At 40.5% G+C, this 26,991-nt stretch overlaps 2 protein-coding genes across 10 annotated transcripts in view; one reads left to right on the top strand and one right to left on the bottom strand.

Annotated features, from left to right (window-relative positions):
• The window catches only part of plaa (phospholipase A2-activating protein), a 55,125-nt gene extending 35,627 nt beyond the window's left edge, over window positions 1–19,498 (bottom strand). The window contains exons 1-6 of one of the 2 annotated variants that reach the window (XM_069927047.1): window positions 19,186–19,498; window positions 18,903–19,090; window positions 15,746–15,939; window positions 9,186–9,286; window positions 8,975–9,095; window positions 4,076–4,243 (exon numbers count right to left, since the gene is read on the bottom strand). In XM_069927047.1, the coding sequence (XP_069783148.1) occupies window positions 4,076–4,243; window positions 8,975–9,095; window positions 9,186–9,286; window positions 15,746–15,939; window positions 18,903–19,090; window positions 19,186–19,215 (802 nt within the window). In that variant the 5' untranslated portion in view covers window positions 19,216–19,498. Of the gene's footprint in view, window positions 1–4,075; window positions 4,244–8,974; window positions 9,096–9,185; window positions 9,287–15,745; window positions 15,940–18,902; window positions 19,091–19,185 lie in introns of those variants that run through there. The other variant, XM_069927057.1, reaches the window with a different exon arrangement.
• The window catches only part of LOC138758331 (spermatogenesis-associated protein 6-like), a 153,174-nt gene continuing 145,427 nt past the window's right edge, over window positions 19,245–26,991 (top strand). For 3 of the 8 annotated variants that reach the window (XM_069927103.1, XM_069927095.1, XM_069927120.1), the window contains exons 1-3: window positions 19,245–19,529; window positions 20,020–20,084; window positions 23,970–24,107. In XM_069927103.1, coding sequence (XP_069783204.1) covers window positions 20,037–20,084; window positions 23,970–24,107 — 186 coding nt within the window. In that variant the 5' untranslated portion in view covers window positions 19,245–19,529; window positions 20,020–20,036. The remainder of the gene's footprint in view (window positions 19,530–20,019; window positions 20,085–23,969; window positions 24,108–26,991) is intronic. The other 5 variants (XM_069927127.1, XM_069927147.1, XM_069927137.1 and 2 more) reach the window with 3 other exon arrangements.

Raw genomic sequence — 26,991 nt, forward strand, 5'->3', positions numbered from 1 at the left:
ACTGGAGTTCTTCAAGGATGTGCCATAACAAGCACATGGGTTAAAGGGGAATAGATTGAAGTGGTAGACCTGGATTTTCCCAAAGTGTTCATTAATATACAGCATAAACTGCATAATGCAAGGATGCATAGAATGGATTGGCATGCATAGAGGACTGGTTAACCAATAGAAGATAAAAAGCTGGAAATAAATGGCTGTTTCTCTGCTGGGCAAAGGATTGTATTATGCATGATTTGGAGGAAGTATTATATGGTCCACCTTTGATGATGATACCAAATTGAGTAGAAAAGAAAATTTTGTAGAGGACAGAGTCTAAACAAGATATAGATAGGTTAAGTGAATGGGCAAGGGTCTAGCAGATGAAATACAATGTTGGTAAATGTGAGACCATGCGAGGTCACTTTGGAAGGAAAAAATAGTAAAGGTGAAGGTTCCATTAATGTCATGTAATTCTACATTTAGAATTTAACTTTGTCTTCTTTAAGGAAGTCAGAGTCACCACCTTGAAAATCTATTATTTAAATTGTGAAAAATTGCAGCATATTATTGTGCAGAGCACTTGGGAGTGCTTGTACATGTATAAAAATGTGTGCAGATAATTTAGAAGGAAGAGGGGATGTTAGCCTTCAATGCTGGAAGAATTGAATTGAAAGGCTGGTAGACTCTGCAGAACTATACGGTATACTGGTGAGGCTATGCCGTGAGTAATGTGTGTAATTTTGGTCTCCATAATTGAGAAAGGAAATTCTGTCTTTGGAGGTGATACTGAGGACAATCACCAGATTTACCCCATAATTCAGGTTATTTTACAAGAGATAAAATAGCCTAAGACAATAGTCATTGGTGTTTAGATGAATGATGGAATAGGTTCTAGAAACAAAATTTTGAAAGGAATAGATAAAACCAAGGAGATTTCATCCACTGGCAGATGGGACCAGAACTATAAGACATGGCATCAAGAGTTGAGAAGAAAATTTAAGACAGATGAGGAGGAACTACTTCTTCCAGAGATCACTGTATCTGTTGAGTTCCCTACCCAAGGAATTAGCATCCAAGACACAGATGAATAATTTTTGTATACCAAGGAAATTAATGGTTCTGGATAATTGGCTATTAAGTGGAGCAGAGTCCATGGCCAGATCAACCATGATCTTATTGAATGCTGGAGTAGACTCAATGGGCTAGATGACCTACTGCTGCACTTACTTCTTATGTTAAGGTCTATCCATGATCAATTTTATGTTTTTCTTCCTCATGAAACCACTGTAACAAATAATGTATATTCTTGGATTATCACTACCAAGTCAGCGCTACTAGTGGAAAGAGTATTCACAAATTTTTTTTAAAACTTTCGCAAGTTTGGTTAAGAGGTTTAAGATCATCATATTACTTTGGTATTTACTTTTCCTGTCCAGTTCTCAAGATTTGCATCAACAATGGCATTAGCACGGCTTTTCTCCTGCACCTTGGTCATTAGGAGCTACACGTAAACACTATTTTAAAAAGTGCTTGGCTCACACTTGAGACCACAGTCACGTACTACAAACCCCCAGCTCTGGTCCATAGCAGTCTTGTGACTGCAGATGCCCATGACTGATTTTTTTGGCACCTCCAGAAAATATTTCAAGTAACACCCTGGGTCAGCCTTATGAGTACACAGAACAAGAGATTAAAAAGTCAGTGGACAATCTGAATGTGAAAAGCACACCACAAAAAATTAACCAGAGAAAGTAAGTTATAATGTTGTCAGGAAATGCATGCCCTACAAGACTGGATTAAACACATACAATAGAAGACATTTCCAATGATATTTATAGACAGATTAACCACATAAAACAAAATCATTTACTTCATGTAAAAATAATGCAGAGTTCTTAGACACAGGTAAATTTGGCGTGAGAACTGGGGGTGATTGATGTGGTTTTTAATCACTTGCTTAATTCTCACAATTTTTTTTTCTCTGCCTACAAACTGGGCCAACTTATTCTAAACACCAACTCTGAGTGAGCTATCATTCTTCATAGAATGTGTCCAAATTCCACAATACATCTACTAAATCTCATTTTGTCTCTCCAATAATGTGAGGGGATTGAGAATATTCTTGTTTATCATTGTTCTCTTAGCATAATCATCAACTGTTCTTTAAAAATGCTTTAAACCTAAAAAATTTGCTTTTTGAATTAATAAACCACTTCAAGTTAATAAAACTTGATGGCACAATTTACCAAAATTATTTTTTAAGATATAGAACAGTGGTTCTCACATACCACTTTAACTATTCCCAATGCATAGGTGCTCTATGATTAGTAAAGGATTGCTTAAGGTGGTATGTGGGTGGAAAGAAAATGTTTGAAAACCACTGTTTTAATCATCCCAAATTGACTCGTTATGTGCAGGGTTTCATAACTCCAAAGGAAATGAGCCAATGACAATTTTTCTCAAGCAAAATATTTCAGTAACAATTAGGTCTAGAGCAGTGATTCTCAACCTTCCCTTCCCACTCACGTACCACCAAAGGCAATCCCTTACTAATCAGAGCACCGATAGCATACGGATTACTTCAAGTGGTATGTGAGTGGAGAGAAAAAGGTTGAGAACCCCTGGTTATAAACAGCATGGTAAAGGCCCATCCAGCTGATTAGCCCAATTACACCAAACTAATCTACAATCCCTGAACATTTTGAACGGTGGGAGGAAACTGGAGCACCTGGAGAAAACCTACGCAGACACAGGGAGAATGTACAAACTCCTTACCGACAGTGCCAGATTCGAACCTCAGTTGCTGGCGCTATAAGTGTTGTGTTAACCATTATGCTAACTGTGCCACCCACATGTCAAATTATTCTTAAGGCTGTTAAGAATATTTATTTAAATGACATTTCCAAAATGAAATATATATTAAAAATAGCAAATAAAAAGAACAATCCTAATCAAGGTAACTGAATCTACAATCTGAATTATTTTGCTCTGATGGTATAAGATTTATATTTAAACGATTCTGTCTTCAGAAGTATTGTAACTTCTTCTTTTCTTCTTTGGCTTGGCTTCGCGGACGAAGATTTATGGAGGGGGTAAAAAGTCCACGTCAGCTGCAGGCTCGTTTGTGGCTGACAAGTCCGATGCGGGACAGGCAGACACGATTGCAGCGGTTGCAAGGGAAAATTGGTTGGTTGGGGTTGGGTGTTGGGTTTTTCCTCCTTTGCCTTTTGTCAGTGAGGTGGGCTCTGCGGTCTTCTTCAAAGGAGGTTGCTGCCCGCCAAACTCTGAGGCGCCAAGATGCACGGTTTGAGGCGTTATCAGCCCACTGGCGGTGGTCAATGTGGCAGGCACCAAGAGATTTCTTTAGGCAGTCCTTGTACCTTTTCTTTGGTGCACCTCTGTCACGGTGGCCAGTGGAGAGCTCGCCATATAACATGATCTTGGGAAGGCGATGGTCCTCCATTCTGGAGACGTGACCCATCCAGCGCAGCTGGATCTTCAGCAGCGTGGACTCGATGCTGTCGACCTCTGCCATCTCGAGTACTTCGACGTTAGGGGTGTAAGCGCTCCAATGGATGTTGAGGATGGAGCGGAGACAACACTGGTGGAAGCGTTCTAGGAGCCGTAGGTGGTGCCAGTAGAGGACCCATGATTCGGAGCCGAACAGGAGTGTGGGTATGACAACGGCTCTGTATACGCTTATCTTTGTGAGGTTTTTCAGTTGGTTGTTTTTCCAGACTCTTTTGTGTAGTCTTCCAAAGGCGCTATTTGCCTTGGCGAGTCTGTTGTCTATCTCATTGTCGATCCTTGCATCTGATGAAATGGTGCAGCCGAGATAGGTAAACTGGTTGACCGTTTTGAGTTTTGTGTGCCCGATGGAGATGTAACTTAACATTGAACAAAATAAGGATGCCCAAAACTCCAAGATAATCCAAAAGACAAACACCTTAATACAATTCCATCTAATCAGATTTAGCACTTAAGTGTCAGCACTTAAAGTTGTATAACATGCTTCCTGATTCTTGCAACCCAACTCTTAAAATTAAGTACATAAAATATATGAATAAAGACATCAATGAACAAGAAAAATATTTACCTTTTCCATTTGGTAAGACTGATAAGCTGTAGATATAATTTGTATGTCCATAATAAATGTGCAAACATTGCCCAGTGATTTGCCATCGTCGAATAGTGGCATCATTACTGCAAGATAGGAACTCTAATTCACTCAAAATGGCCAGTCCTCTAACACAGTCGTTATGACCTAAAAAAGGCCAAAGTTAATATAAAAAATAAAACTGCAAAATGGCTTTCATCAATTGTCACTTAAAGAACAATTTAGTTTCATGAGAAGCTATTTACCTGATCCAATGAGTGAGGCATAAATGTACAATGAGGAAAAACGACTCCTCAAATAAAAGGTTTAACAGTAGGTTTGGTTTCAAAGTACATTTTATTAGTTAGAATAAAAGAATATGGAAAACAAAATTAGTAATTTAACTCAACCAATTCATCCCCCTCATTCACCCTGATCTAAACCCCCAACCCAAAATACAGATACCCCTTGAGGTGATGGAGTAGAGAATATTCATGTAAAAGAGATTAAAAAGATCATGCTGGATTTTTAAAGTGACAAGTGACAAAGGAAACTTCAAATTTGAGCTGCTATTTTCTGGGACAATTTGGCTCAGGAAGCACATGGTGATTGGTAAATGCTATCAACAAATATCAAAGGACAAAGTTACTTCAGGTGTAAGTATAGGTTTAAAACAGTCCAGGACAAAAAATAAAATGAAAGAAACGTGGATAGAAAGGCCAATTAAGAAAAAGTTGGTGAGGAAAACCTTGGCAAGATATTTCTACCTGATTTGTAGTACTGGATATGAAAGATATGAAAAGATAGATGAGAATTTTTAAAATCACAGAATTGTTCAACTAGGAATCACTACACAAAGCTGGGCGATTTCAGCTTCTCGTTAATAAAAAAAAAATCCCAATACATTTATCGGAATCAAATAAGTATTTGTACAGGAAAGTATTGATGTAAAGTTCCTTCATGATCTATCTGAATTGGCTAGTAGGTTCAAGGGGTCAGCCAGCTCCTTGTTCTATTTCTTAAGTAGAGACAGTCTTGAAGTGATATAGCACACAACAGGGCCTTCAGTCCTCCAAATCCATGACCAACCACCACCCATGATACAAACTTTTTAATTATTGAATTTTATTGATCACTATTTTGAATATTAAACTGAATATTAAGCTGCAAATATCTCAATATTTGCACAACTTAAAATGTTTTTAAGGTCACTAATAGATATGTCTTGGACCTTCTCTTTTTAAAAATGAGATTATTTGACAATATGTTTTTTTCTTCACAACCCTATTCTCTTGCCTTTTTCCCTATAACCTTTGATGCACATTAAATAAACCTAATATGGCTGTTGGGTATAACCGCGCCCTCTGATGGACATCATGATGCCTACTCGGACTTGTTAATCACTACCAAAAACATATCCCTATGCAGCCCGCTGAACCAATTACTTAAGAAAGATCAAGCATGGTATTGGAACACAGAAATTAAAAAACTAAAAACACAGTTGATCAACTAAAGGACATATTAACGTCAACAAATCAGGTGCTGATCCACTATGACCCAAGTAAAAAAGTTACACTAGCCATGGATGCTTCACCAGTGGGACTAGGAACGGTACTATCCCAAATCACCGAAAAAGGTGAGCAACCAGTAGTGTAAGTTTCGCAAACGTTAAACACAAGCGAACACAATTACACCCATCTAGAAAAAGGATTGGCAACAATTTTTAGCATTAAAAATATTCCACCAATATCTTTATGGAAGAAAATTCACCCTGATCACAGACAATAAGCCTCTTAGTTTAATCCTGGGGCCACACAAAGGTATTAGCTGCAGTCAGAATTCAAAGATGGTCCATGCTATAATGGCATATAACTATGATATAAAATGTAAACCAGGAGCACTTAACAGTCATGCAGATGCCTCATCACCCGAGACAGAACAAGGAGAAGAAATTATTAAATGGACAGTAGAGGCAGCAGCCGTCAACCAAGAACAACTTCAACAACTGCCCATTACAGCCCAGATCATTGGAAAGGAAACCCAAAAAGAGGCAACATATACTTCACCCTTAATGGGTGGCCCGAATATGAAGTCATCTCAGAAGATCTAAAACCTTAACACACACTGCCATAAACCATCAGTCAAAGAAATATGTTTACTATAGGGTACTCATACAATTATTCCAGCCAAATGGCAAACTACCATGTTATCAGGGCTGTATCACAACCATCCGGGAATGGTACGAATGAAGGCATTGGCCCGATGCATATCTGGTGGCCCTCCATAGACAAAGACATTGAAACAAGAGAATGCAAAATATGTCAGTCAATGCAGCCAAAAGTGCCGCAAGCCAAAGCAAACCCATGGAAATGGCCATCCAAACCCTGGCATCGGATGCATGTAGACTTCACTGGACCATCTATGGGTGAGACTTTACTAATAGTTGTGGACGTAGACTCCAAATGGCCAGTAGTTTCACAGCTGAAAAAACACCAAAGCAGATCCCACAATTGATTGTCTAAAAGCTATCTTTGCCACTTAGGATTGCCTCATGTATTAGTTACGGACAATCAGTCTCAACTTATATCAGAACATTATTAAAAATTTATGTGTGACAACAATATCAGACATATTTTGTCCGCACCCTATCACTTGGGTACTAATGGGGAGACAGAACATTTTGTACAGGTACACGATCCTTTATCCGACATCTAAAATCCGGAAAGTTCCAAAATCCGGCGGTCGGGGGAGGTGGCCGAGGGACCGGCGGTCGGGGGAGGTGGCCGAGGGACCGGCGGTCGGGGGAGGTGGCCGAGGGACCGGCGGTCGGGGGAGGTGGCCGAGGGACCGGCGGTCGGGGGAGGTGGCCGAGGGACCGGCGGTCGGGGGAGGTGGCCGAGGGACCGGCGGTCGGGGGAGGTGGCCGAGGGACCGGCGGTCGGGGGAGGTGGCCGAGGGACCGGCGGTCGGGGGAGGTGGCCGAGGGACCGGCGGTCGGGGGAGGTGGCCGAGGGACCGGCGGTCGGGGGAGGTGGCCGAGGGACCGGCGGTCGGGGGAGGTGGCCGAGGGACCGGCGGTCGGGGGAGGTGGCCGAGGGACCGGCGGTCGGGGGAGGTGGCCGAGGGACCGGCGGTCGGGGGAGACTGCTGGGCAGCCTGGGGACCTGCCGTGGCCTGACCCAACCATCCCACCCCTCAGGCTGAGTGGGGAGGGGCAGAGACAGTCATAGAGCTGAGGAGTCCAATAATTGAGACACGTAGCCAAGAATGCAACGAAGACGGGCAGTTGTCGCCGAAGGGTCAGCGAAGGCGGGCAGTCGCCGTCGACTCGACTTCCGGCTCAATTAACTACAGGTCCTGAGGAAAGACCAAGTCAGTCCAAAAAAAGAAAGACCACCTGAATGCTTTAAGGACTATATGCACTGTATACTATTAAATATTTTCCCTTTTATAATTACTCATGAGATGTATTCTAATTTTCACTTGTAGTCCTGGGCCCAATGTAATCTTATTAGTTTGAAGGGGCCCAGTCAGCATTTATCACAAGGTAGGGGAAAGATTGTTGGGTATAAACCCACACACGTCATGATGTCATCCTTCCATGTAACCTTGTGTGTCAGTAGCCATGTTAGTCTAATAGAAGTAAAAGGATGAGAAAGCATTAAGTCTCCGAGTCTTAATTGTGTGAGTGCATACATAGCAATGGCCTCTACAAATGCCACAGATTCAGTACCCTTTGAATAAGGAAATGCCTCCCCATTTCTGTTCTAAAGTGTCACTCTTTTATTTCAAAGCATTTGTCTCTGGTCCTAGACTCTTCCATTACTTGAAACAGACTCCACAGTTTCTCTCTAGTCCTTTGAATATTCAATTTGTTTCATTGAGATACCACCCACCCCTCCCCCACAACCAAAATTCCAGAAAACACAGCAAATCAGACACTTCTCATACTTTAACCCTCTCATCCCCTGAATCATTCTTGTAAATCTCCCTTGGATCCTCTCCAATACCAGCTCATCCTTCCCAAAACTTTACTACTGTATCATTCTCTATGACAACCTTTAAAGAATCCTGCACTCAGATGATTACACCCAACATCTTTAAATACTATCCATTTCCAACAAATTTGTTTTGCTTGCCTTTGCTCTGCCCTTACTCTCACTTGGAAAAGTCTTCTGTTCTACAAATATAATGCACTGTACTTCAATGCACTTTATGACATGAATTGTTCTGGTATTTGGAGCATCCAATGTGCTTTGGACAATTGTCTCTGAATACACTGATTCAGAGACAAGCATTACAATTAATCTTTTTTCTAAGGATATTCAGCATGGTTACAGGACATTTCAGTCCACAAGTCCATGCTGCCCAATTTACACCCCCAGTACATTTCGATCAGTGGGAGGAAAACAGAGCCCCCTGGGGGAAACCCACTCAGATATGGGGCGAACATACAAACTTCTTACAGGCAGTGTGGAATTCGAACCCTGGTCCAGATCGCTAGTGCTGTAAAGGCGTTGCACTAACCACTACGCCAACTCTGCCACCTTATCCAAGAAATTTAGTTCAGAGACCAGATGCTTAAAAAGACATCATCCTTTGTAATAATATTTTTATAACAACTATTTTCTTATACATCTTTAAATGCATTTCACATATGGAAGAGTCTGCCATATCACCCATAACTATCATGTCCGAGATCAGTTAATTTCTTAGATACTCTATGAATCCCAAAACAAAGCAAATTTCCCAAATCCCACCAGCACACCACCACCCCCCTCCCCCCCCACCCCACCAATGCCATTTTGAAGGGAAGAGTCATTATCTCAAATTTCAGAATTATACAATTCTGTTAACATGTTCGAAATGCACATTATGGTGATAAAATCACAAACTTACCCGTAAATGTTCGCTCACATCGACCAGCCTTCCACATCTTGATTGATTTGTCAGCAGATCCTGTCAGCATGAAACCCTGTTCAGGCAGTATCTTTACTGCCCATACAGCTGCAGTATGGCCCTAAAAGCAAAATATACTTTAAATAATATTAAAGCATGAGAATTCAACATATAATATATTGTAAATTATTAACAAAGAGAAAAGATATACCTGTAAAGTCATCAAACATTTCTCATTCAACCAGACTTTAGAGGTTGTATCCCAAGATCCACTGAGTAAAGTACCAAATTTTCCAGATGACAGGCTGCAAACTGAAGAGAAATACATGCATTTATGTGAAGCATGTGGAACTTTTAGTCTAATTTTTTGAATAAACCATTAGCATCCACAAATATTTTTACTTTGTTCTTGCAGACACCAGATTCTGTTTCAAGTTGTTATTTGGGCTGAATTCTGCACTCATAACCCAAACCCTAATCTTAATGCACGCGAGTTCTAACAGTAAGTCAAGATCTGGTCCATAGCTGCTGTTCAGCAAATTTCAGATCAGAATAAAGATGATCAAAATTCTGGCATTCATTTACGAAAAAAATCTTTTCAAAATAGAGAAAAAGCCAATTCATCGAAGCTGGTATGTTAAAATGGTCAGCACTTAAAAACTCACAAATCAGGAAACAAAAACAAAGCGAGAAATCGGAAATAGAAATAGAAAAATCTCAAAACCTCCCGATCACATCACTCCCGAGGATAAAGAGAAAAACTTCATTTTTCCAGCTTTAATCAGAACTGAGAAAAAAAAAATCCAGTCCACAACTTACTTAAAATTAGAAAGAGAATAAAATATGTGAGGAGGAACAGCACAAAAGATACATTTTTTTAAACTTCACAGTTCTGATGAAAGCTCATCAGTTGAAATGTTAACTGTTTCTCTGATCCTATCTCAAGTATGTCTTGTACTTTCCCAAATATTCCTTTTATTTCCAAAATTCATTATCAGATAAAGTTTGGAACAGTTTTATAAATTACCAGAGGCCAACTTGACTTAATGCAACAACTTTGCATTATCAAAAAAATTATGGGTCAAAGCAAATCCTATAGACTTGAATACAATTTAAATTATTACTTTAATGTCACACCATGGTTCAGGTGAGTTGAAAAAGTGGGGAGTTCCCTGAGAAAGTTGATCTTGCTGCTGGCTGTACATGAGCACTAAGCAAAACCTGGTTGCCACATGTATATTTAACAATTGTGACTTATTTCGTGAAACAAATCAGCTGTGTAATCGTGGATTGACTTGCACAGTACATGCTCGTTTATAAGCCTAATTTTGTTGACCATTTTATATATTTAGGGGGTTGACTATTACATAGATGTTACTTTTGACCACGGTAAGTATCTCCATCGTCAAAGACAGCACAAGTTTGATGGGCAAGCAGCCGGGATCAAGAGGGAAGTCTATGATCGAGGCAGCAGGAGCTCAGATGAGTGGGCAGTTAGGGCCAAAGTCGGAGTCTGCATTCGAGATATTGGGAGTTCCGACCCCTGGGCAGCCGGGGGGGGTGGGGGGAAAGAGATGAGAGACTAGGGTTGACTTTTACATGCGATTTATGGAAAATACCAGATTTTTTGGCCAAACATAGGGGCTTTGACATGGTATTGACTTTTGCACGAGTACATGGTAGATGTGAATCAAGATATTTTTTCCCTTTAAATTTCATGTGTCCTTCTCTTCTGATTCCTTCTCCAAGTCTGGAGCTATTGATTACTGAGGTACCAATAAATTTAAAAAGGCAATACAATACCATTTAACAGATTAACTCTGAGGCCTATACTCTGTTATCTGCTCCATCAAGCCTGCTCCAACATTCAATAAGATCATGGTTGATGTGGCCGTGGACACACCTGTTCCCCATAAACCTCAATTACCATATTCTTCAAAATTCTGTGCCTTAAATACATTTAAAGAGGCAGGCAGCACCCCCCCCCCCCATTCCCCCCCCCCCCCATTTCCCCCCCCCCTCCCGCCGCTTCATTGGACAGAGAATTCCCCTGATTCACCATTCTCTGGGGGGGAATGGTAGTTTAGCCTCATTCTACACTTGAAAACTATTCTGCCAAAACTTAAGGCTATGCACTTCCAACCCACCCCCTCATCCAACTAAACTCCAAAGAATATAGTTCCAGCTCAATGAATGTCTCCTCTTCCCATCTACTTCTAAAGGGCATCAATCATCCCAGTGTCCAAGAACAGCAGAGCGAGCTGCCTCAACAACAACTGCCCGGTGGCACTCTACTGTGATGAAATACTTTGAGAGATTGATCATGGACAGAATTAACACACACCCAAGTAAAGGGCTGGACCCACTGCAAATTGCCTACTGGCACAGAAGACAAAATATCACAGGCTCTCCACTTGGTTCTGGAAGCTGAGACTACAGCAACTCATACATACAACTGCTCTTCATAGACAACAGCTCAACCTTCAACACCATTATTCCCTCAGTGATGGTCTACAAGCTCCAAACCCTGGGCCTCTGCAACTGGATCCTTGTCTTCCTCATTGAAAGATAACAGTCAATACAAATTGGAAGCAATATCTCCTCAGTGACAATCAACAAGGGCACACTTCAAGGATGCATACTTAGCCCACTGCTGCATGCACTCTCCATCCATGACTCTGAGGCATTGCACAATTCAAACACTATATCCAAATTGGCCAATAACATTACAGTTGTCAGGAGAATTACAGATGGCAATGAGGAAGCATACAGGAGGATGAAGATCAGCTAGTGGAGTCACAACAACAATCTTGCACTCAACGTTAGCAAAACCAAGGAGATGATTGTGGACTTCAGGAGGAAATCAGGAGAAGACGAACCAGTCCTTACAGTAGAGAGGGTCAAGAACTTCAATTATAGGTGTCAACATCTGAGGATCTGTCCTGAAGTCACCATATTGATGCAATCACGAAGAAGGCTCAACAGCTGCTACACTTTGTAAGAAGTTTGAAGAGATTCAGTATGTCACTGAAGACTCTTGAAAACCTCTACAGATGTACCAGGAAGAGCATTGTAGCTTGTTGCATCACTGTTTGGTACAGAAGTGTCAATACTAAGGACAACAAAAATTTCCAGAGGGACATTAACTCTGCTTGCAACATCACAGGCACCAGTCTTCACTTCATCAAGGACATATATGAGAGGCAGCATCTTAAGAAAGCAGCCTCTATCCTCAAGGACCTCCACCACCCAGGCCACACCCTCTTCACTCTTGCTACCATTGGGATAAAGGTACAAGAGCCTGAAGTCAAGCACTCAGTGGCACAATGACAGCTTCTTCCCCTCTGCCAGATTCCTGAATGAACAATGAACCTAGACACTACCTCAATTAGTCTTTTTTTTTGTGCATTACTTTTATCTATTTTGTAAAGTGGTTGATATAAATGTTTGCTCTATGATGCTGCCGCAAAACAATGAATTTTATGACGTTCTCGACAAGAAATTCTGATTCTCTTCATTTCCACAGTTGAACTTCCTTCATATTACCTTCAAAGCCAATATAGTCTTTCTGAAGTAAGGAGACAAATACTGTATCCAGTATGTCAGGTGTGGCCTCACCAGTACTCTGTATATTTACAGCACTCTCATAAATTCAATCCCTCCAGCAACGAAGTTCTATGCTCCATTTGCTTTCTTGATTACATGCTGCACTGCTTTAGTGCAGCAATTTTGGAGCAGAGGTACAGTGCATAATGTATATAACATTAAACTCAGAATCAGAACTTATTGCCATGAACAAGTCACAAAATTCAGTGTTTTGTGGCAACATCACAGTGCAAATATTCACATTAACAGAACTATATATATATAAATAAAAATAATAGTGCATGAAAAGTAAGACAGTGTCTTTGATTTCTTTAAGCAGTCCTTGTACCTCTTCTTTGGTGCACCTCTGTCTCGGTGGCCAGTGGAGAGCTCGTCATATAACACGATCTTGGAAAGGCGATGGTCCTCCATTCTGGAGACGTGACCCACCCAGCGCAGTTGGGTCTTCAGCAGCATGGATTCGATGCTTGCGGACTCTGCCAACTCGAGTACTTCGACGTTGGTGATGAAGTCATTCCAATGAATGTTGAGGATGGAGTGGAGACAGCGCTGATGGAAGCGTTCTAGGAGCCGTAGGTGATGCCGGTAGAGGACCCATGATTCGGAGTCGAACAGGAGCGTAGGTATGACAATGGCTCTGTACACGCTCATCTTTGTGTGTTTCTTCAGGTGGTTGTTTTTCCAGACTCTTTTGTGTTTAATGAAATAGCCTCAACCCTTTCCGTGGGCAGAAAATTCCAGATTCATTACTCTCTGGGAAAGTTTTTCCTCATCTCAGTCTTAAATCTACTCCCCTGAATCTTGAGGCCATGTCCCCTAGTTCTGGCCTCACCTACCAGTGAAAACAATTTTCCTGCCTCTACCTTATCTGTCCCTTTCATAATTTAATATGTTTCTATAAGAAACCCTCTCATTCTTCTGAATTCGAGGGAGTATAATCTCAAACAACTTAGTCTCTCCTTATAGCTCAACCCCTCATCTCCAAGATCAACCTGGTGAACCTCCTCTGGACTGCCTCTAACCCCAGTATATCTTTCCTCAAGGATGGTGACCAAAACTGCACACAGTACTCAAGGTGTGGCCTCACCAGTACCTTGTACAGTTGTAGTATGGCCTCTGTGCTCTTGAATTCAATTCCTCTAGTGATGAAGGCCAACATTCCATTTGCCTTCCTAATTACCTCTTGCACCTGCAACCAAACTTTTGGCAATTTGCAAGCACTCCCAAGTCCTTCTGCACAACAGCATGTTGCAGTTTTTCACCTTTTAAATAATAATTTGCTCTTCTATTTTTCTTGCCAAAGTGAGTAACTTCACATTTACTAAAATTGTTCTCCATCTGCCAGTCCTTTGCCCACTCACCCAACTTAACTATATCCTCCTGCCTCTCCACACGCTGTTCAGTTTGCTTTTCCACTTAATTTAGTATCATCTGCAAACATGGCTACACTACACTCTGTCCCCTCTTCCAAATCATCAATGTAAATGGTGACAGCTGTGGGCCCACCATTGACCACTACAGCACTGTCTGCCAATCAGAAAAACACCTCTCCTGTACGCTTCGTCATTGCCGTTTGTGATTCTGCTGACAACTGTGGTGTTATCGGAAAACTTGTAGATAGCATTGGAATTATGCCTGGCCACACAGTTCTGGGTGTATGATGAATACAGCAGTGAGCTCGGCACAAATCCTTGGGGTGCACCTGAGTTGATAAAAAGTGAGGAGGAGGCATTACTTCCAATTTGTACTGACTGTGGTCTTCTGATGACAATGTCAAGGATCCAGTTGCAGAGTGGGGTACAGAGGCCCAGAGTTTGTAGCTTCTTGACCAGCACTGAAGGAATAATAGTATTGAAGGCTGAGCTGAAGTCAATGAAGATCAATGTATAAGTTGCTGAGTGGAGTGATTATGATGACAGGCAAATTGCAGTGGGTCTAGATCTTTGCTTAGGTTTGTGTTAATTCTGGCCATGACCAGCCTCTCAAACCATTTCATAGCAGTAGATGTTAGTGCTACTGGGTGATAGTCATTGAGGCAGCTCACTCTGCTCTTCTTGGGCACCGGGATGATTGATGTCCTTTTGAAGCAGGTGGGAACCTCTGAATGCAGCAATGAAAGGTTAAAAATGTCCGTGAACACTCCAGCTAGTTGGTTGGTACAGATTTTCAATACCTTGCCTGATGGTTTGCAAGGGTTCACCTTCTTGAATTATGTTCTAACATCATCCTTAGAGACAGATATCACAGGGTCCTCAGCCTTTGCAGGAATTCTAGCAGTTCATATTCATTGATTTAAGTACATCAAATGCACTTTCCAATTTATTGAAATTTTCCTTTAATGGTTAATTACTAAATATCCTATTAACTTATTTCAGCATTTTTTTTGCATTCTAAGACATTGTGGATAAATTCCTTAAACTGTAAACTGCTGCCAAGCAACCACTGTATATTGAAAACAATTCCAAATGGGCCTTTAATGAATATCCCTCAGATTCAATGATAACGCAAACAGTAAATGTTTCAACACAAGAATTTTTTAAATTGCCACAGAGCACCTCCAAATTGCTGCAAGTGAGCATTGCTCAGACTCATGTTAAGTGCAGAGATTAGCAAGATCATTGATAACTGAGCACAAGTCATTCCAATAGCCAAGATTAAAAATCAAATTTCTTGGTTCCATTATTCAGTATCTTCAAACAGAAAGCATGCACATGAATTAGGACAAAGTATAATGCATTGATTTCTGCAGTTGAACAGTGTACCAACATTCACTATTGACAACTCAGTTAATGACTCCTGGGTCAACATGCCTATGGGGATATGGTAAGAATCTTAGAAAAATGGAATAAGATAAATATCAAATTAGCATAGATTGCCTTCAGTTTTAATCACCCTTTCTATGGGTTTCTTTTACATGCTAAAAAGTAACAACTGATGTTCAGGCAGTAAAACTGCTGAATTTTGGTTCTTACCAACAATTTAACTTCAAAGTAATAAATCAATATATCAAAACTAGGCTCATTTTAACAGCAGCATTAAATATCATTATTTAAGGCATCTTTAACTTGAATCATGAAATTACCTATCAAAAAGCTAGCTTCAAAAGACCATGAAATAATACACAATTTAAAATGATAAACCAAATATTGAAAATAATTACCTTACCTGTATTTTTATGACCTTTTAAAATGTATAGTGGTGCTGGGCTATCCAATGTAAAAACACAAATGTTATGGTCATTCCCTCCTGTTGCAATCAGTCCTCGGGGATACGTGTCATTAGGTGCAATGATACACACACAGGACACAAAATTTGAATGCCCATTCATACAGTGCATCTCCGTAAAACCCCTGTTGAGCCTGAAATAGAAGTTATTCAATTACAAATGAAATAATATTTTAGATGGCTTTTTAAAGTAAAAAATTCAAAATGTTGCCATTTTTTATACCTGGGTAGACTTTCAGAAAGGATAGTAACAATAGTACCCGAGAAATAAAAACATATGTCCACAATCTGATTTGGACTGCAAGTTTCAAAGAGAGTTGATTACTTTTCCGATCATTAAAATGGGAAGCCTATCAATAGAGGTTTGGAAAATTCAGAAGACACAGTTTTCAATCGGAATAAATACAGTGCCCCATTCATGCCTCTTGAAACATGGAATCAGATTCCATTAATTAGAAAAATGTAATGAATAGAGATTGAATGGATCCACCATTCAATAAGATCATTGCTGATCTGGCTGCGGTCTCAGATACACCTTCCTGCCTTTTAACTGTTATCCTCAAATCCCCGGCTATGCAAAATTCTGTCTGTGTCTTAAATATATTTAATAAGTCAGACTCTACAGTTTCCTTATGTAGAGAATTCCATAAATTCACCACTTTCTGGGAAAAGCAATCCCTCCTCTTCTCTATCCCAAATCTACTCCACAGTATCTTGGGGCAAGGTCTCCTTGTTCTATTCTCACCTAACAGTGGAAACAACTTTCCTGTTTCTATCTTGTCTAGCTCTTTCATAATTTGACAGTTGTAAATATCCCCTCTCAATTTTCTGAATTCCTGCTGGTATCATCACTGGTAAATCCTCCTCATCTCCACACTCAACTGGGTGAATCCAAAACTAGTATATTCTTTCAAGAGAACTGAAAGTAGAACTCAAGCTCCAGCTTAACCTGTACCCTGTAGTTTTGCTGCAGAACCTCCCTGCTCTTAAATCCTTCTAGCAATGATTTGCCTCCATTGATGGAGGCTATTGAAACATTAACAATTAGTTCAGCACATAATTAACAAACATTGCTATATTTTGAAAGAATAGTTGAAAACAATCCAGGTCATAAACAAGTTCAACAAAAAGAAATAATAAGATCAGACAAAGCAAGATAAAAATCAAATGAAGCATTCACAACTAAATACTATGTAGGTGTGTAGGTTCCCAGACAGTATCAAACAAAAACCACCTTTTCACCTAAACAGAAGCTGCTTTATTTTCACCCTCATTCTCAAACAGGAAGTTGAAATCATCAAGCTCCACAGCAATGGAAGCAGGCCCTTTGGCCCATCTTGTCCTTGCTGACCAAGCTCATTTCAAATGTCTGCATTCAACCCACATTCCTCTAAACCAGTGGTTTCCAAACTTTTTCTTTCCACTCACATACCATTTTATGTATCCCTTACTAATCAGAGCACCAATAGCATAGGGATTACTTAAAGTGGTATATGTGGAAAGAAAAAGATTGAAAACGATTGCTCTAAACCGTTCTATTCATGTACCTGTCCAAATTCCTTCTGAATGTCACAACTGTCCTCACTTTTAATACTTCCTTTAGCAGGTCATTTCCATACACAAACCACCCACTGTGCAAAGAAGGTATGCACAAGTCAAAATGGCATAAACTGAAATTCAAGCTGGCTTCTTCTGATTCCCTTAGTTTATGTAACTGATTTAATCAAATAATTAATGGCTAAGCATCCAAGCAGTCTGACAAGTTTTAAAATTAATTTCAGGTTTCACAGTTAAAAATGTAAAAATCAAATAACAGTTTTGTTAGCTAGACACATATACCTTCCTTCTGTGTAGTTATTTGAGAAATGTGTCCACGAGTCTATATACTGATTTCACTTTTTATTCTTCTGGCCAAATATAATACTACATTTCAGGGATCTATTCCACTGCCAGGCTATACCTTTTGATACCAACCTTATCTTGCTTACAGTTCACCAAGTTTTCCAGTTTTAATTCATTTTCAATTTGTGCTCTGCATACCCAAGATCAAGCTATTAATATACATTAATATTAGCTTGGAATGGCTTTGTTTTAAGACAACAGAAACTGCAGAGTGGTAAATGCAGCTAGAGCCAACATGAAAATCAACAACCCCTCCATCAGCTTTCTAAACTTCATAGTCTCCACAGATCCAATAAAATATTTAAGACTCTAACCTCCAGATTCAAGAACAGTTTCTTTCTTTATGTTATGACTCCTGAATGGATCTCACATTCTCTCTGTTCCCTGCAGTATATTTTTGTACTTTCTCCATACCCTGTAGTATCTATTGTTACATTACCCTCTGAATATATTTATTGATTTATTTATTTGTCATTATTGCACTGGTTGTTGATCGAATTAGATTGCCTGGATGGTACACAACACAACTCTTCTTACAGTACTGTGGTGCATGTGACAAATAAATAAAGAAAACAATGATTCAAGCACTGATCCCAGGACAGAGAACTTCTTGAAAAAGGGTCACGACCCAAGGCATTAACCATTTCACCTGTGGATACTAATTGATCCTCTGATACCAAGGTTTGACTTGGTGGATGTAGTGACAATCAATTCCAGTTGGAACCAAGAGTCACAGCCTCAAAAAATAAGGAATTTACAATTTAGGATTGAAACGAAAGTTTTCTTCACCCACAGGTTAATAAATTTTTGGAATTCTCTACCTAAGGGGGCAATGGACACTCAAATCAAAAACCAATAATATTCTGAAAATGAATGTAATCAACAGACAATAAAGCAAAGTGTATACTGCAAGGTAAAATATCAGTCATGATCTTATTGAAAAGCAGAACTGGCCCAAGGGCCTCATGACCTACTCCCATTTCTAACGTTCTACAGGAAAGGACAGATTTTTGGAGATTGCTTTGAAAGCGAAATATATTTCCAACAACGTTATACTATAAAAAGCATTTGGAAAACAAAGGGCCAGCTTGGTAACTAAGGCTAAACCTGCTCCCTCCTTTGCTCATCTTGTCAAGTCATCAGAGACAATGGCGGGACCTCGCACAACACGCCTCTCCACTAATACATTCCTTACCCGTTGGGAACCCATACCCGTGCAGTACGGTCTCTCGACACCGACACGAAGGCTCCAACCGGAAACAAAGTAGCCGCCAGTCCCCTAACGTCCATTTCGTGGCCAACTAAGGAACAGCTGAGCCTGAAGCCCGATGACGCCATGTCGGCCGCGAAACTCCCTCGGCCCGATAGCAGCGCCATTGCATTCTGGGGAAGGAAGGCGATCAAAACTTATTCTTTTTTAAATTAAAAAAAAAATCTTCCGCTGGAATTAAATTATTAAATTATTTGTACGTTTATACATTTTTTTTCATAAAAAATACACCGTCCATTATCAACGTTGAAAGGGACGGACAGAGGTGTCGCTATGGTAACCGACATCAAAGGGTAACGGGACCGGGCCACACCGAGATGATCATTTAATACCGGCTTGGAAAGAAATTAACAGGTTGAAGAGGAAAGTTAAGTCAGGAGCACTGAACGAAGGGAATAACTTCGTTCGCCTGAGCTGAGCCGGCCGGAGAAGCAGACATTTCTGGGAGAAGAAAACTGGGCGCCTTTGGCTTCCGCAACGACACCTAGAGGAACGGATGACCAAGTGCAGCAACAGGCGTCTCGGTCCCGATCCCGCTGCCGAATGAGACAGGTCAGTGGAGGGGCCCCAATACGGTGACCAGCAGAGCCTCAAATGCACAAAAGTCCGTCGCGCCCAGCATTGTAATCATCAACTATTGCACGATGAGCAGGGGAGCAACTGCATTGAAAGTGGAAGAGTTGATGTTTTCAGCAAGAGAGGTGTTTTGAAATGGGAGTTCTTGGGTGCTCTTTTCGCTGGTGTTTGCACAACCTCATTGGGGACGCTAAGATGATCACATCTCCAAATAATTTGATCCATCTCGTTTATTCCAATAATGTGAAGGACACTAATGAAACGAAGCGTTTATTTTCTTTCCCACTTGTTGAAGTTGTCTCATTTTCATGAAGTTTTGATGGCATCAAGCGTGATTTATTCACAGAATCACCAAGGAAACCCGACGTTCCCTTGATGCTCCAAGCTGTTGGTCTGCAAACAGCATCTTTAGTTTCATAACCAGACACTGCAATTAATTTGTGGTTTCCTTTTATTGTTCGTGCAGACTGGTGAATCTGTAAAATGCCTCAAAAGGTTCTCAAATGCGTAATTCAACTTGAAATCCACGCGGTAAGACGTTTCTTGTGAACTCTTTACAGTTTTAAAAATATTAGAGCTGCACGTTTAGTGGGCGGATTTTGTAAAATTGAAATCTCAGCGCGCACCCAAAACTATCCAACTGAGTTGACTGTATTCGAACTCTTTTAAAATAACCTCTTGCCAGCATTACTAACTTCCAGAAAATCCCGGTTGACAATCATGCCCTTTTTTTCGCTCGATGGCTGTTTCGCTGAATTGTTTTTATATTGTGTAATTATTAACAATCCCGTGTGTTCATGTTGACCATTGGTTCATATTCATGTTACTTGCAATTTACACTTGAGTGGAGAAAATAGAGCCTGTGAAATTTCCATTTTTTTTCCCAAATTCTCGAGAAATGCAAGAACAAATTATTTAACTAGTATGACAGAACTCAATTTAATCATCACTTATAAAAGTACATTAAATATGGGGTGAAACACGAAATTCTGCAGACGCTGTGATTGAAGTAAAATACAGAAATGCTGGGTCACAGGTCTCACATCGTCCATACTATGTAAGGATATATTACCGATGTTTAGTCCTTAGCTTTTCAAGGTATGGGAAGAAGCCGGCAGCGCTGAATAAAAGAAATAGCGGGCGGGGAGTGGATTACAAATCAACAGATAAATGGATATGGAAAAGAGGCCAGGAGAGAGGAAAGGTGAGAATTGACAAGAGCTGAGGAAAAGGGGGTAGCAACTGTTCCTGAACCTGCTGGTTTGGTCTTGAGGTACCTGTACCTCTTTCCTGATGGCAGCAGCAAGAACCAAGCATGTGCTGGGTGGTGTGGATCCTTGAGGAGTGCTACTGCTCTCCAACAGCAGATATTCTTGATAGTGGGAGAGTTTTGCCTGTGATGTCCTGGGCGGAGTCCACTTCCTTTAGTTGTTGTCAACCAACTAGCTGGAGTGTTCATGGTCATTTTCAATTAGAAGTTTCCACTGCTTCAAAAGGGGATCAATCATATTGGTGCCCAAGAGGAGCAGAGTGAGCTGTCTCAATGACTGTCGCCCACTGTGATAAAATACTTTGAGAGGTTATTCATAGCTAGAATTAACTGGACCCACTGCAAATCGCCTTCCATCACAGTTGTTCACGGGCTCTCATCTCAGCTCTGGATCACCTAGACGAGAGCAACACACAAATCAGGCTCCTTTTCATTGACTTATAGCTCAACTTTCAACACCATTATGCCCTCAGTTCTGATCAACAAACTCCAAAGCCTAAGCCTCTGTAATCCTTAACTTCCTCATTGGAAGACCAGTCAGTATGAATTAGAAACAACATCTCCTCCTCACCGACAATCAATACAGACACACTTCAAGAATGTGTGCTTAGCCCATTGCTATACTTACTCTACACCCATGTCTGTGCGGTTAGGCACAATTTGAACACCATCTACAAATTTGCCGATGACCCCATGGTCGACAGCAGAATTACAGATGGCAATGAGGAAGCATGCAGGAGGGATATAGATTAGCTTGTTGAGTGGTGTCATGACAACAACCTTGCTCTCAACATTAGCAAAACTAAGAAATGATTATGGACTTCAGTAGAGGAAAATCAAAAGAACACAAACCAGTACTCAGTGAGAGGTCAGCAGCAGTGGAAAGGGTTAAGAACTTCAATTTCCTGGGTGTCAACATCTTTGAAGATCTCTACTGTGGCCTCCATGTCAATCTAATCATGAAGGCTCACCAGCAGCTATACTTCTTGAGGAGTTTGAGGAGATGTGGTAGGTCATCAAAGACTCTTGTGAATTTCTACAGGTATACAGTGGACAGCATTCTGACTGGTGGCACCACTTTCTGAAATGGAGGTCCCAATGCACAGGACAGGAAAAAAAAACTACAAAGAGTTGTGAACTTGGCCATCTACATGAGGCAATGTTTTAAGAAAGCAGCCTCTCTCTTAAAGGAATCTCACTACCCAGGCCATGCCCTCTTATCATGGCTACCATCAAGAAGGAGGTACAGGAGCCTGAAGATGAACACCCAGGTCAAAAACAGCTTCTTCCACTCAGCCATCAGACCTCCACAAGAATATATGATACAGGAGCAAAAATAGACTACTCAGCCTATCAAGTCTTCCCTGCCATTCAATCTTTAGCTGATTTATTTTCCCATTCAGCCCCACTGCCCGGCCTTCCTCCCATAACCTTTGATGCTTTGGCTAAACAAGAACCTATCAAATATCTCCTAATTACACCCAATGACCTGACCTCCATAACTGCCTGTGAAAATAATTTCCATAGATATACTACCCTCTGGCTGAAGAAATTCCTTAGCATCTCTTTTCTAAGTGAATGACATTTAATCCTGAAATTGTGTCCTCTTGTCCTGGATTCTCCTACCATGGGAAAAAAAAGTTTTCAATGAGATTCCCCTCTTCATTCCCCTAAATTTCAGAATTTCTGAATGGACAATGAACTAGACAGTACCTCACTTTCTCTTCTCTTTGCACTCATTTATTTTTAAATGTAATTTATTTGCACCTGTGTGCTGCCACAAAACATTGAATATCATTACATGTTTATGACAATAAATTCTGATTCTACAGAAATAGTCCTTACAAGTTTAGTAATTTTAGAAAAGCATCTATTTAATGACACTCACATGCAAAAAATAAATCATTTTGCATAATTAGTAGAGGCAAATTTGGCCACAATTTGTACTTTGGTCTCTGGTAAAACCAAGAATTGATATTCTAAGCCCCAACATGACAAACATGAGTGCATTAACAAAAAGATATATATAACTGAATGCCTGTAACTCCATCAATCCCCATCCTGCGATTGTGTGGCTGGGAATGACCATAGCATCATCTACAAATTTGCCAACGATTCTACGTTAGTGGGCTGTATAAAGAAAGGTGATGAGTCAATGTACAGGAATGAGATTGAAAACTTGGCTGAATGGGGCACCAACAACAACCTTGCACTCAGTGTTACAAAAACTAAGGAGCTGATTGTTGACTTTAGGAAGGGAAAGCCAAAGGTATACAATCCAGATTGGGGGATCAGAGGCAGAGCAGATGAGCAAATTTAAGTTCTTTGTAGTTACCATCTCAGAGGATCTTTTCTGAACCCAACACAATAATGGTATCATGAAGAAAGCACATCAGTGCCTCTGTTTTCTCAGGAATTTGTGGAGGTTTGGTATGACACCAGAAACCCTGGCAAATTTCAACAAGGTGTGGTGGAAAGTACGCTAACTGGCTGCATCAGGTAGTGAAGCATCACAGACGCTTATTGTGTTCTTTCCTTTTAGGATATAATGGCTTTCAATCTCTGCCGTAGCTGGCGAATATTTGACTCTGTGTCCAGCTTCCCTCGGAATTGTATCTTTGCTGCTAAGATTGCCTTTCATAGGTCATACCTGGACTTCCAGTATAGATCTAGATCACTGGCCTTAAACACCTTCAAACTTATTCTCAGCAGCATACAAATGTTTTTATATGTCCACAGCAACTGGTTGGGGTACTCATGGTCTGTGAACATGGGCACGCACTCATCCGCTTAGGTCATGATGAAGTTCATATTGACAGCTGTGGCATATTCATTCAAGTATGTGGGATGAGTCCTTGAATATGGTTCAGTCCACCAATTCAAAGCAGTCCTGCAAGCGCTCTTCCTGCCTCCCTAATCAGATGCTGTTTAGAGTCAAAGGTGGTTGATCTTGCAAAGCCTGATTCTGTAACATCTGATAACAAGGTGTATCTAAGCATGAAAAGCACTAAATATCCGTAGCAAATTTCCAAAGCTAATGCTACCATGGTAAGCAGGATTTTACTCTAAAGAGTAATGCATATGAATAAAGTAATATCTTATTAGACTTAATATACTAAATAAGTTTTTATTCCCTATGAATTCAGGTAACTTGTCCAGGTGTGATATTGCCAAGAAAAAATGATGTGTACCTCAGTATTTGTATCCTTGGTCAGCATTGGAAAACAAAATGTTTTATTCCAGTTTTTCCTTTGCTTATTCATGAAAAACTGCAATTTGAAAAGGTGAGTTGAATGATAATTTGATTTCGTGTAATCTCTGCCAACATTTTAAACATTTGAATGTAAATTTTAAAGCTTATTTTTAAATGACCAAAACTGTGATTCTGGTTAAGAAATTTTATTTGAAAGGGGTTCATCTGATTTAAGACCAAGTGGTGCTATGTGTTAATGGGTCAGAGGGAATAGAAATAGGGAATGATGGGACAGCATGTGAAAAGTGTTGAGGGAGATAGGACAGGGGAAGGGAAGAAAAGTTGTGACAGAAACTGGAAAATTAGAGAGAAACATTGAAAGGGAGGCACAAGAGAAGATGAAATGTGGAGGGAAGATATGGAGAGGGTGAAGGAAAAACATGTAATGTAAGGAATATATCAAAGAAGGGTGGAAAGGGAAGTAGCTAATGCAGTTCTGATGAGAAGCTATGAACCTCAATTGAAGTTCGCTTGATTGCCTGTAGGAGTCAGTTGCTTCATTCAGTTCTCCTGAAGCAGACTCCTCAACATTGGGGAGACTGGATGCAGATGAGGAGATCACTTTGTTAAGCACCTTCGCTCTGCTTACTGCAACAGCAAGGATCTTCTAGTAGCCAACCACTTCAGTTCCATTACCCATTGCCACACTGACGTGTCTGTTTGTAGATTTGTGTACTGCCAAGTTGAAGTCTCCTGCAAATTAGAGGAGTAGCACATGTCTAGACTGGGTCCAACCAGATGGTGTCAATATAGACTTCTCCAATTAAATCTTTTTCACTCTTTCTCACACTCACTCACCTGCCTGCTCTCTCTGTCTTGTGTGCTTGCTCTTTCTCTCCCTCTCTCTCACTAATTCAGCTCACTAAAGACATTTCATGTCTCCTTCCTAATGCCTTCAATTGCCATAAAATTTTAGCACAGGAGAATTTCTTACTATATTAAAGTATGCATGTAGGGGCCAAAAATTAGTAATTTAAAACCATTGAATGTTACAGCACAGAAAAATAGGCCATTCAACCATTCTGGTCTGTGCCAACCAATTAAACTAGCTAGCTACTCTCATTCCATAACCCTCCAGACCACTCCTATCCATGAATTTATCCAATTTATTTTTAAAACTCAAGATTGAATCTGCATTCACTCCATCAGATGGCAGCTCATTCCACACTCCTACTGCTCTCCTAGTGAAAATCATTCCCCTAATGTTCTCCTTATACCTCTCTCCTTTCGGCCTAAAGCCATGACCTCTTGTATTTTTCTTCCCCAATCTAAGTGGAAACATCTGACTCACATCTACTCTGTCCATACCCCTCATAATCTTATAAACCTCTGTCAAGCCTCCCCTCATCATCCTTCTTTCTTCCAAGGGGTATAGTCCTAACTTGTTTAATCTTTCCCGGTAACTCAACTCCTGAAGTCCCAGCAACATCTTATTAAATCTTCTCTGCACTCTTTCAATCTTATTTATATCCTTCCTGCTGCTGGGCGACCAGAACTGCACACAATATTTTAAGTGTGGTTTCAACAATGACTTGAATAACTTCAACATAACATCCCAACTTCTATACTCAATACTTTGATTTATAAAGGTTAAGATGTCAAATGCTTTCTTTAAAACCCTGTCCACATGCGACATCACCTCAGGGAACAATGTATATGTATTCCCAGATCTCTTTGCTCCTCTGCAATCCTCAAATGCCTACCACTTACATCCGACCCTGATTCGCTCTTCCAAAGTGCAATACCTCACACTTATCTGCATTAAATTCCATCAGTCATTTACTGATCAAATTTCCCAGCTGGTCCAGATCCCTCTGCAAGCTTTGGAAATCTTCCTGACGATCCACTAAACCTCCTATCTTTGTGTCATCAGCAAACTTGCTGATCCAATTCACTACGTTATCATCTATGTCATTTATATAGATAACAAAAAATAATGGTCCCAACACAGATACCTGAGGCACACCACTCAACACAGTCCTCCAGTCTGAGAAGCAACAATCCACTCTTTGTTTTCTTCCACCAAGCCAATTTCAAATCCAATTTGCAACCTCTCCATGTATACCTAGTGTCATAACCAACCTCTCATGTGGAACCTTGTCAAAGGCCTTACTAAAGCCTATATAAACAACATCCACCACCTTTCCTTCATCGACCTTCTTGGTAACTTCCTCAAAAAGCTCGACAAGATTTGTTAAACCTACCATGCATAAATCTATGCTGATTGTCTTAGTCAGCTGATGATGGTCCAAATTTCTATATATCCTATCTCTCAGAAATCCTTTAAATAATTTACATACTACTGACGTTAGGCTCACTCTTTACTCTTGGAGCCCTTCTGAAACAGGAGGGCAACATGAGCTATTCTCCAATCCTCCATCACCTCCCCTGTGACTAAGGGCATTTTGAATATATCTGCCAGGGGCCCTGCAATTTCAGCACTTGTCTCCCTCAAGTTGTGGGGGAATATCATATCTGGTCCAGGGGATTTGTCTACCTTTATTCATTGCAAGGCAGCAAGCACATCCTTCTCCTTAAACTCCATATGTTCCATGACACTTCTACTTGTTTTCCTTCCATCCTTATTCACACTGCCAGTTTCCTGCGTAAATACCGATACAAAAAAAATGTTCAGGATCTCCCCCATTTCACGAGGCTCCACACATAGTTAACCACTCTCATTTTCTAGGGGTCCAATTTTGTCCCTTATTATCCTTTTACTTTTAGTATACTTGTAGAAATCCTTTGGATTTTCCTTCACATTATCTGCTAAAGCACCTTCATGTCTTGTTTTTGCCTTCCTAATTTCCTTCTTAAGCAATCTCTTATATTTTCTACTCTGCAAGTTGCTCATTTGCTCCTGTTGCGTATACCGCATATTTAGTCCCCTCTTTTTCTTAACCAGCTCTCCAATA

Source organism: Narcine bancroftii, chromosome 1, assembly GCF_036971445.1.
Source record: "Narcine bancroftii isolate sNarBan1 chromosome 1, sNarBan1.hap1, whole genome shotgun sequence".
Taxonomy (NCBI): Eukaryota; Metazoa; Chordata; class Chondrichthyes; order Torpediniformes; family Narcinidae; genus Narcine; species Narcine bancroftii.